Source organism: Daktulosphaira vitifoliae, unplaced genomic scaffold, assembly GCF_025091365.1.
Source record: "Daktulosphaira vitifoliae isolate Bord-2020 unplaced genomic scaffold, ASM2509136v1 Scaffold_4, whole genome shotgun sequence".
In the NCBI taxonomy this organism is placed as follows: domain Eukaryota; kingdom Metazoa; phylum Arthropoda; class Insecta; order Hemiptera; family Phylloxeridae; genus Daktulosphaira; species Daktulosphaira vitifoliae.
Genome location: NW_026099575.1, coordinates 6157253 through 6169781, shown reverse-complemented (window position 1 = coordinate 6169781; position 12529 = coordinate 6157253). Strand labels below are relative to the sequence as shown.

The following is a 12529-nucleotide window of genomic DNA, read 5'->3' as shown; positions in this document are numbered from 1 at the left end:
TAAGAAAATATTGAAGTTGTTTAAATACAACTAACTATGTTAAGTAGTGGTCGAATTGAGTTATTCTAAATTTACGTCATCTCCACCAGACCGTTGAATTGAATACATTACATTGATACATTTCAAAATAAGAAATATAAAATGTTATAATAAAAATATCAAGTCTTTTGGTTTAAATTATTACCGGTATAGATTAATTTGAAACCAAGTTAAACTACAACTAATATTGTCAAAATGAGAAAGTCGATAGTCACATTAACGCTATAAACTAGTGTTATTTTAACACCTCCGTAAATATAATTAAAATCAACTTTTCACTAGTCCTAGGTAAAAATTTACGTACTATTGTGTATGACTTGAAATTCCCCTTAATCCATGTATTAAGGGAAATGTCTCAAAAATACAACAATTGTCCCAAAGTTGTAAATGTATTGATTTTTTTAATGTCTATACATTATTTGCATAGCAACGGAACATCTACATAGTCCAAAATGAAATCAAATTGTAATTTATTTAGTGTTATTAAAAGTAGGAAGACGTTCCGGCGACTTATCTTCTACAAGTTATCGGTCTTTAAAGTCAAAAATTCTGCATAATTTTAAGTGGACATATTGAATTGCTATTAATTAGATTCAAATACGCATCAAAGCGTTTTACGGTAGAGGTTTTAATTACTATCTGATATCAATCAATATTAATCTAAGAAATACCTCAGCTTCACTTTGCTGGGTAGCATACACAATACTAATTGTAGTTTAGTGCATTCTTGTCATTTTTTAGAGAGCAGTTATAAGATTTTTAGCTTCAATACGAAGTTGAGAAGGTTATTAATTTTACTATGATGTATTTTAATTGTACTATTACCTTTAATTTTTGTATTGTTGCAAAAATTATGTCTTAAGATATAGAAAATTTTCAAGGTGAACGTTTTTGCTTAAACGTATTAGATAATGATGTTAATTAATATCAAATATGTTCCTATATAAAGTTGGGTTCTCAAAATTCCATGTCCCAATTTAACTAAATTTTTTTTTAAACAATTTATCATTTATTTTATTTTTCATTTTTATCTTTTATGTATTATTATTTAATGTGTTGTAGTGGCTTAAAAACTAGATTTTTACTTTAAATAACTATTAAGGTAATAAGGCTGTCTGTGATGACAGCAATATGATCCCAGTTTATTTTTATAATAAGAGATTTTTTTTGAATGTGTATTTTTAGTACAATAAAAGTGTATAATTTCAATGTACAATAGCATAATTCATAATTTTTTGTTTGTGTGGAAATAATCAATGTATACAAATACACTAAAAATAATATTCTTTTAGTATAGGGTAATGTTATTTATATTACCTTAAAAATGTATTATAAAATTTATCTACTTTCTACATATAGAAATTTGTTCGGTTACAATTTCTTTCAGAAAAAATTATGTAATAGTATAATATTTAAATATTATAATTTTATTTTATTATAAACTTTAATTTTTAATGGTACGCTATAATATTACAAACAAGATTTAAATCAATATATTACATTTATAAGTAGTTTTAGTCATAAATAATAACCATAAATCTTATTTGATAGAGAATAATTACTGTTATATTGTATCTAATTTATTAGTATTGTAGTTAATGTGCAAGTTTCAAAGAATTGTGAGTTAAATTTTTTCTTTTTTGATGATTTAGAGCAAATTATTGCAATAACTAGTTTTAGTTTTAGTTATTATTGAGGTGGACATAATGCCCATGCACTCAGACCTGTTGGTCCATTGTGCGCACCTCATACCGAATTGTCTTGATTCGGTTTACCCACCTAAGTGTTATCACAATAACTAAATGCGTCTATCAATTGTTTAAGCAGTTTAACTTCAATCATACCAAATTTTTGAAATTATGATTAAGTAATTTCAAGAATATGAAATCAAATACCTTATAGACTAAACATTGAATTTGAATGATTATCTTGTTCGTTACACATGTTAACATCATTTTTGAACATCCCCTAGTACTAGAGTGACTAAGTTACCCACATGCAGATATAATCAACTTAAATCTTACTAAATAGCTGTAAGTAAAGTACACGATCACTATTAAAATTGCGACAATCTAATGAATATAATGTAGTTCAACTGTAACCTGCCTTGACCTGAGTATTAAAGGAAATGATTGTCATAAACTTAAATGTTACTCACGATTCAATTACTTTTTATAAAAAAAAAATATTAGGACTTGCAATTGTTTACTTTAGTAAATGCTCTAAAATTACTAAATTTCTTAAGTTTAATATCATTATAAGAAAAATTCATATTCAACGATGGTAAACCGCCAACCACGTAGTTTCGTGATGCCATGGAACCTTGAAAGAATATTTTTCTGTTTCGTTATCCTAGTAAATATTTCATCACTTTTTATAAAGTTATTTGCACTTGTTATATTGAGTTTTTTTATGTCCGACGCCGAAAACAGCTGTAAAATACCTATTATTTTATTTCTAAGTTACTACTAAATTACATTATTGTCAATAAATAACACATACTTAGAACTTCTAAGTTATATACTATTTATCGGCAATAATAGTTAATGTTATAAATTGCGTTCAAAAAGGGAAATATTAAATTGAACATTAGTCATTGTCCGTTACTTAAACGACATTTGTCGCCACGAGACTTATTTTATATAACTTATTTACCACAATTTATAATTTTAAAATTCAGCAACTAATAAAATTATTTAAACCGAAACTTATACCGTTATTTTTATTGGGTTCCGATTTTGGAACAAGTTTTTTTGTACTTTAATATACAAGACTAAAAATAAGTATTACAAAAGTCAAAAATTGTTTGTTAAACAATAAGTATACATGATACCATAAATCACATTAAAAATTAGATTTAAGATTGATAATCTACATATATAAAAGCACACGCGTTATGTAACATAAGAGTGATATTGGTTATTATTAACCTCAGGGTTCAGGCGTTTACCAATGGCTTACAATCTTTTTATGACCCAACTCGTTCAAGCAACGTACTTTTAAAAATCAAATTTAATTGTACGTAGTTTATAGGTAAAAGAGTCAATAACTAGAGCAAAATTATATACTTATTATTCGTACTATGAACATTGGTATCAATGTCACGATAGGAAGCTACATATATCAAATATTGCATCTCTTAATTATATACTGAACATTAAAACGCAATCTTACAGATATGTTAACGTCCTTGATTATCACCAGCAGCTTGAATAAATATTAACCTTCAATAATTTATTCAAACTCAAAAATTATTATATAAAAGCAACAAATATCCCTCATAAAGATGTCAATTTAAACTTCATATTTCATAATGGCGGGTATACTACAAGATGATTTAATTTCAGATAATAACTATGCATGAGTATAAACCTCTGCGTAATAGAGGTCTAAAATTAAAACTATCCAGTCTTCAAGGGATGAGAATTTAACGTTATTGTACCATATGAAATTTAATTTAAAATGTAACAAAGAGACTTACTGTTAACAAGTTATTTCATAAATTTCTATGCTATTAATTTAAAATTAATATTATTGGTCACTTCATTAATACTCACAAAAAAACATGTTGTAAAAATATTTCATAATTGACTTAAATAAACAATTCATTGTAATAACGATAAACAATGAAAACTTGCCTGTTTTAAAGTACATTTAAGTCGGCATAAACAAAACAAATTAGTATTTAAAAAACATGTATTAATATAAACTGAAAATTATTATTCTTAAGAATAAGCGAAATGAATAAAACGTACGGGCCAAATTGTTACATAATAGATATTGCATGATATACATTGTCACTGGTTCAAATTTGGTTGGTTTCATTAATTTAAGGCTTTTTAGTGTTACTTAGAATTATTACAGTACTCTAGTTAATTAAACGAGAGAATTATTTAGGAAATTGTAACAGTGTCATTTTTACAATGACAAACTGATCACTTGTCAAACTGAATCATCAGTGTGATGATTATATAATATAAATGAAATATATAATTTTATATATTGTTAAATCAAAAATAAATACTTTTTTAACTGGAAGTAATTAAATTTTTTTATTATTATTTTATTTATTCTATAAAATCAACCTAATCCTTCCGAAACATAAAAATTTCTCAAGTCACCCTTATTGAAAATTAAAATAAAATATAAAATACAGTGAAATCCTAGGTTTTATACATCAGATTTGATAAACTTCTTTGAGCAGATTATCAATCCAAATGATTATTAGTATTTATTATTAATAAATATTAATTTAAATGTTTGGGTTTTAAAATTATATTTTACTTTTTCCATTAATTATTGTAACACTGTAATAGTTACAGCGTAAGTGTAACTCTTAATTATAATGTAATTTGAAAAATTTTTGGGGAAAGAATCAAAACTCTATATACTTGACTAGAGGTGTCATAAATATTTAGCATCTTCGAATACAAAATTTGCAGTAAAATAAATATCTAAAAAAGATATCACTCCTCAAATTAAGTTCAAATTATGCTAAACTAACTTATGCAATTTTATATAACTATTCAATTATAATAAAATAAAAAAACCTACTCTCATATTCTTGTTACATTTAGTATAAAATATATTATAATAAGAACTAATTAACATTTTGGTTTTTTATTAGTATTATTCTTGTCTGAACTGTCTAATTTTCTTTTCTTATTTTTCGCATCATTAGAAACTATATTATTTTTATTAAATTGTTTGTTTTTTGTTTTCTTAATGCTGTCATTTTCTTTCATAGGTTTTACATGAGAATTTGATGCAGATTTGTCTTTAATTGAAGTCCTAATAAAAAATTAAGAAAGTAGAATTTTATATTTTAGTACTAATTGTATATTTAAATAAATGACTTACTTGATGTATCTATGAGGCTTAACTCTTATTTCATCTCTTGTAACATACTTTTTTTCCAGCTTTCTTCTGACATTTTTGTGTAATTTTTTCATTTCTATCATATAATCAGGTACAGAACACCCAGAATCTTTCATAACAGTAGCAATGCTATAAAAATAATATTGTTAATTAATAAATGTATATATTTATTCAAGATTAATTTTCAAATACAAGTTGTCATCCAGTTGCAAGAAAATGTATGTCTAAAAATATATTTTTTTATCATTTTACTTATTCTAAGCAAATTAGAAATTAGATAGAAAAAAGTGAAATAAAAAAATAATTATAACTTTTTTGCTGATGAGACTTTTTTTAAAACTAAATGGCTCATGAATCATATATATAATATTGAATGTGTATATAAAGCTATCTTGGAATATTGTATTATTTAGAATATAATTACACAATTTTTTTTACATACTAGTTTAAATAAAAAATAAAAATCAAAAGTATGTAATAAATCTATAAAAAATTTGCTATTTTTGAAAGTACCAAAATATTTTATTTGAAGTTGTGGTGCATGGGAAGAGAGTATACAAAAACAGAAAAAACAGAAAAGGAAAATTGAGGTTCTATTGGTGCAAATTAAAAGAGGAAAAAGTAAAAAAGTTTTTAAAGAAGGTAAAATAGAGGACGATGTGGAATATCGAGAGACATTAATATAATAGAGGATATGTATGATGGCACTTGTACCATGATAAAAAATGTGGACGGAGTAACAGAAGATTTTAGGGTAAGAGTAGGAGTGCAACAAGGTTCTGTTTTAAGCCCTTACTTATTTTCTGTAGTGATGGATGAAATTACAAGAGAAATACAAGGAGAGGTACCATGGTGCGTGTTGTTCGCTAACAATATAGTGTCAATAGGAGAAAATAGGGAGGAAATTAATCAAAAGCTAGAGGTGTGGAGATCAGGTCTTGAAGGAAAGGGATTAAGAATAAGTAGGAGTAAGACAAAGTATATAGAGTATGCTTTTGACAAGGTAGGTGGAAAATTTTAAGTATTTAGGACTAGTTGTACAAAATACTGGTAGTAATGACAAGGATGTATGACAATGTAATAAGTGTGTGTGAGTGAAGTGCAGAGAAGCGTCTAGTATGTTATACAATAAAAAAAATTCTAATGAGGCTGAAATGTAAGTTCAATGAGACTGTAGTGAGACCAGCTATGGTGTATAGTTCATAGTGTTGGATGGTTGATAATAGAATAGAGCAGTGAATGAGTAAAGAAGAGATGAGAATGCTTAGATAAATGAGTGGAGTGACTAAAGAAGATAGGATAAGGAACAAACATATAAGAGGGAGTATAGGTGTAGTATCAATCATGGATAAAATGAGAGGAAGTAAAATTATTGTGTTTCCAAATTAATTAAAAATCATAAACCATTTTTAAGGTGCTTAAATTGAAGATTATTAAAAAATTATTTCTAAATACCTTCTTAACATAGGTTTGTCATCATTAGTAAAAAAAGTTACAGCTTTGCCAGGACGTCCAGCTCGACCTGTTCGTCCAATTCTGTGAATATAAGAAATTGCTGAAGATGGAAAGTCATAATTGATAACTAAATTGACACCCTTGAAATCTATACCTCGGCCCATCAATTCAGTACAAATTAAAACCCAAATTTTTCCTTCTCGAAAAGCTTTCACAGTATTATCACGCTTAAAACATTACAACCAAAAAATTAACACAAGAAATATAAATAAAAACTAAATTGATGTATACTTGTTGTTGAGTTCGATCAGCATGAATCACATCTACATTTATGCCATCATATATCAATTCATTAAATAATTCTTTAGCTCGTTCTTTTGATTGTAAGAATATTAAAACTGGTGGTGATAAACCCTAACACATTCATTATTTTCACAAATATTTTTGGTAAAACTATATTATAATACATTATTGCTATAAAAAGAACTGTCTTGATATTTTGATATAGATATAGAAATTTGATAAAGATTTGAAGAATTGTTAGGTTGAAATTCCAAAATTTAAACGAGACCCCAATATAATAGGTATTATTTAAGCTTTAAATTTGATATAATGCTGTAACAATAAATCCAAAACTAAACCTTATGGTTCAAGAGCCATGTTCTCCCATTATCCAAGTTTAATCATATCAGTGAAAAGCATTTTTTTTATATAAATGATACTTCTATTATATATTCCACATATTTTTATAAAAAAAATTCTAATTTAAATAAAAATCTAGAAAAACAAATACTTTATCATTAAAAAAAAAATTAATTATCTTAAAATATTTTGGAAATTAAATGTAGTCTTCTTATTCTACATGTGAATATTTCAAAATTAAGAGCAATAAACAAATATTAATTGTTATAATTTATTATATTTAAACAATAATGTGTAAACATAATATTACTTTTTTTATTAAATCTCTCATAGCAATTAGTTTTCCTTCTTCATTTCCAACAAATATTAAATCCTGTTCAACTGTGATAGCTGTTGTATTTCTAAAAAATAATAATAAAGATAGTATGTTGTGTAATATATGTACTAAAGAAGCTTTTAACAACGAATGTAAAACAAATTAAAATCTATACATAATATTACTTAATGATCTTTTAAAATATCAAATGTTATATGATAGACAGAACATTATAAAGTACTTAATTAAACTAATAAAATGTTTAGTTCAATAAAAAAATATATGAAGTTTTTTTAAATGTATACTATCTAATTAATTAAAAATTACCTATTGCCAACAGAAACTGATATTAATCCATCAAGATTTTTTTTTGACCATTTAGCAACTTCAACAGTATATGTTGCACTGAACATGCAACGTTTAGTTTCTGGACCACATGCTTTATAGATAGTTGCTAACTGATCTCTAAATCCCCGAACACCAGTTTCAAATAATTTATCTGATTCATCTATGATTAACCATTCGACACTATCAATCAACATAGTGATTCATTAATAACATAAATTAAACTTTTAATTAACAAAAATTTTAAAAATGATTTCATTTACTTTTGGAGTTCAACAGCAGGTGGTTCTTGTTGCAATAAAAAAACTAGACGGTTGGGAGTTGCTATTAAAATATCTAAAATAAATTAATTGCATTATAAATTAATCTACAGATGTATGAAAATTTTGATTACAATATTCTATCTAAAATATAAAACCAATTATTTAAAATTTAATCATAATAATTTATAAAAGATATAGGGTTTGTCAAAAAAATTGTAGAGTACAAATTTTTAATTACTTTTAAATATCTAAAAATGTAAAAAGTACATTAGATTTATGAGTAATAAATAATATTGAGCATTTGATCCTACAATTGCGATAACAACACAAAATTATTCTCCAAAACAATTTTTTAGTTTACAAGAGTTCTGTTCTATTAAAATATCTCTTTGGTTTCACTCTTATATCTTCCATAATCATTCAAAATTAATGATAAAGTCAGATGCCGCACATTCTTCAGGAGTTATCTTTCAACTCATTACCATCCAAATATTATAAGTTTATTACTAAAGATTTCTTGTTTCAGTGATAATTATCGCAGAAAATTATAATTAGTAGTCTATAATTATAATTATAGATTACCAGTACAAGTTAACATTTAGAAGCCATGTTTTGCAAAAAATAATCAAATAAGTCAAAATCTTATCAATAATAAAACTATAATGATCATAAATACTAAAAATAATAAGGAAATTGCTATGAGTCTCAAATTAAAAATTTTGGAAATTTTAATGAAGTTTCTAATAAGCTCTATACATTACATTATAAAAAGTATTAAAACCTTAATATTTTTTATATCAAAATATTGTGCACAATAAATTTAACTAGTTATCAGTGATGTATTAGCAGGTAAATTGAAAGACACATACATATTTTTCATGTGTCATATCAATGAAGGAATAAGTAACAGTATTGGTCAGCAGTTCCACAAATTGTTAGAACTAAATTTTTATTATATTTAATTAATTATTCATTCACATTACTATCTTGATATTCAATAAGATTAGAACATTATAATGTAAAAAGTTGGAAAGCTGAGACAAAGCATACATCAAAATCCAATTAAACAAACATAATAAACTACATATACACTTACCAAATTTTTTTGTAGATTTTGGATTAAATTTTTCTTTATCTTTATTCATTTTTGTAAATGTATGAGATCTTAACCCAATACCTTCACATAATCTACTGCATTCTCTAAAAATTATTACATTAAGTTAATGTATAAAAAAAGTTTCTTTACTGAATATGAAATTCAAATACCTATGAGTTTGTTTTGCTAGTTCTCTTGTAGGACTAACTATTAAAGCTCTAATTCCTTTATTCATTGGTTTTTTCAAATGATGTATAATTGGAATTAAAAAAGCAGCAGTTTTACCTGATCCAGTTGGTGCACAAGCAAACAATTGTCTATTCTAAAATGTAAAAGAAAATAAAAACAAGTTTTTTGCTAAAGTATTTAGTATTTCTAAAACAAAAATACTTGTAACATAATAGGGATAGCTTGAGTTTGGATTGCAGTTGGTGCTGTATAGCCGGATTTTATTATATTTTCCAATAACGTAGGATTTAAAGAATATGTTGCTTTCATTTCAGCAAATGTTGACAAAGCAGAAGGGACATGATTACCTACAGTATTAATTTTGGTTTGTTTTATTTTAGATTTTTCGTTCTAAAAAAATAAAATAATAATTATGATATAAAATATTATAGTAGATTGTAAACAGCATAAATATTTGATAAAATTTATACCTCGATTGGAGTTACACTTGGTTGGGTTTTTTTAAATTTAGCTCCAACTGATAATTTCTTAAAAATATCAAATGAATCCATCTTAAGAGTAAAATAGTAAAATATTAAGACATTAATATTCGTTGTATTTTTAAAATTATTATTATTTATCAATAGTAAAAAAATTAGTTTTAATGTTATCAATGAATACGAGCTATAATTCGTTAGTCACGTGTTTGGAATTGAATCCTTATCATATCTATATTGATAATGGTTAATTAATAACTAAGTTTATTCTGAAGTTACTAGATTCCATTTTTTGGCTTCAATTTTGTGTTCAAAACAATGTGTAGGATTGGTTAAAATATTTTGATTTTTTAAAGCCGATTTTTTTTAACATCAATATAAGAAAATATACTGATAACTGACTACTCTTTACAATTTTACTTTACTTTACTCTTGACAACTTTTAATCCAATTATCATGTTATTGAAACTATTATAATATCTATTGCCTTCTTAAACTACATTTAAATCATATTTCTTATTATTTCCACTAATAAGATTTTTTTCTTTTAGCGATGTATATTTTAATAATTTTTAATTATTATACCTTATGTAGAATTTTTATTTTTATTTAACTACTTTATCTGTATTTTTAACACGCTTATATTAGTTTCACCTGTATGTATGTATGTATGTTTGTAACTCTCCAAACGCCACGCGTTATCGCATATNCCTTATGTAGAATTTTTATTTTTATTGAACTACTTTATCTGTATTTTTAACACGCTTATATTAGTTTCACGTGTATGTTGTTTGTTGTTTGTTTGTCGTTTGTAAGTTTGTAACTCCACGCGGCACGTGTTATTATGTCGCGTATCCCGTCGTGTATGACCTTGAGACTATACTGTTGTAACGCATTCGCCCCACCCCGCTCACCAATCGTAGAGAACAATATTTTCCAACTCGTAGACGCGCGCTTATCATCAATTATATATATATATAACAAATTTTTATTGTAATTGACACAGCCCCGCGTCGTTTTACGCCGCGGTGCAAAGTCCAGCAAGTGCCGCACGGCCGACGACGTCCCGCCGCTATACCGTAGTCTTCTTCCCATTGTCAAAATAACATCGTCAACAAACTGATCCGCACTCGCGCACCGTCGTCATCTACGCTGCTAACCTATTGACGCCCGAGGATCACGCCGGACATCGTGTCTTCGACGCCAGCAAAAGTGCCGCGATATTATGCGAAGATTATATATTCCTACCGCCACCGCTAATATTAATATTTATATATACATATATGTTAATATTCATTTATATATTCCTACAGCCGACGCCTCTGCCGCCGTATATGCCTCGTGTATAATGTGTCCCTCCGCCATGCCCGCCCACATAAACACGGCTATACCTCATGCATGATACGTTTACGTACTTAAGTCCCTTTAAATATATATATATTCTAATTACTATTAAAAATATATATTAACACGCTTTATTCTTATTTAGAGATATAAAGTGTATTCATTCCGATTACAAAGGATGATTTCGTATTGTCATTTTTCGTCNTATGCATTAATACTTGCGATGGCAACTTGTTATCAAGATTGATAACTGTTACAAACTGTCATTCAAAATAACAGTTACTGTTATGTTCTCAAAAAAATGTTATATCTGTATAAAACTCTTAATAACAGTGATATAACTGTTTTATATGTTAAAAGACTGTTAATAAAATAAAATATTTAGTCTATAAATGTCTAACATTAAATATTTATAAACAATTTAAATTTTACGTAAAATTACTCATAAAAATTTAATTTAAGATATGTCATAATTAATTGATTCTTTGAAAATTTAATTTAAAAGAAGTGGTAGAAAAATGATATATGATAATGCGATTTTTTTTTGATAAATGTGAAATGGCGTTTATTTTACGATTCCTATATCCGTTTGTGTTTGATCTTCGCTGTAAACAAAACATGTATACATTCCTTTATGTGTATTCTTTTTGGCAATTTCTTTGACAAATTTTATACTGACCAAATATGAATTTATACTTATTTCTTAGTTAATCTTATTTCTTGCTTCATTGAGCATTATAACGTTACACTAAAGGTTACAATTTCTAATTATTTATTGTGTTGTAATCAGTATACTTTGATATTTAAATTATACCACTTTTTGTGTATTTTGTGAAACACGCGTTTTATAGTGTGACCAGACGTCCCAATTTTCAAGCATGTTTTCCGCTAAATCGGGACAGAAAAATGTACCCACTTTCGTCCCAATTCCAAATAATAGTTATTTTCACTTATGGTGTGTATTTTTTATGTTTCATCAGATTATTAATGAAAATTAAAATATAGATTTTAAAATCTAGACTGTAATATTACTTATTATCCTAGAGACCTAGACATTAGTTTTTATCATGTTATGATCTGAACTCTCAATCGGCTATAGGTAACCATAATCTTAGAAATGAAATCCAAGTGATTATAACTGATAACGAGATATTAATGTTCAACCACAGAGTAAAATTACTGTATGCGTTCAACATTTTCATTTTTATCAATAAAAAATGTTCATAATTATTTTATTTAAGTTTTGTTTTTTATCCTATTTTTATTATATTTTTTTTTGTAATGTCTAATTTTAACATGAAGAAATAAAAGTGTACTCAAAACCAATTATTAAGTGAGATTAACCACTCCTACAAGTACTATTTTACGATAAGGGATACCCCTCTTCCTCTTGTTTTTTTTTTAATACTTGTCCCGCTTTTATAGAATTTTAATGTGGTAGCATTATACAGTCACTAATATTTTAGTAGGTTTAAAAACTAATTAA

The 12529-nt window shown here is 26.0% G+C and overlaps 1 protein-coding gene across 1 annotated transcript; it reads right to left on the bottom strand.

The window, feature by feature from the left end:
* Positions 1–4600: 4600 nt before the first annotated feature.
* Positions 4601–9891, bottom strand: LOC126904523 (probable ATP-dependent RNA helicase DDX52). The gene is made up of 11 exons (XM_050683611.1): positions 9694–9891; positions 9425–9613; positions 9205–9356; positions 9035–9138; positions 7939–8011; positions 7658–7858; positions 7325–7415; positions 6664–6786; positions 6373–6599; positions 4900–5046; positions 4601–4830 (listed from the first exon to the last, which is right to left on the bottom strand). Exons 1-11 carry the CDS (start codon positions 9772–9774, stop codon positions 4644–4646), a joined length of 1575 nt encoding a protein of 524 aa, XP_050539568.1. The 5' UTR covers positions 9775–9891; the 3' UTR covers positions 4601–4643.
* Between the last annotated feature and the right edge of the window lie 2638 nt (positions 9892–12529).

What these genes read in the sequence shown, in the direction of transcription:
- LOC126904523 (XM_050683611.1), bottom strand. Translation starts at nt 9,774, where the DNA reads ATGGATTCATTTGATATTTTTAAGAAATTATCAGTTGGAGCTAAATTT. An exon ending in CAAGTGTAACTCCAATCGAG is followed by an intron (nt 9,614 to 9,693) that starts GTATAAATTTTA and finishes TTATTTTTTTAG; the next exon opens with AACGAAAAATCTAAAATAAA. An exon ending in TGAGAGATTTAATAAAAAAA is followed by an intron (nt 6,787 to 7,324) that starts GTAATATTATGT and finishes TGAATGTGTTAG; the next exon opens with GGTTTATCACCACCAGTTTT.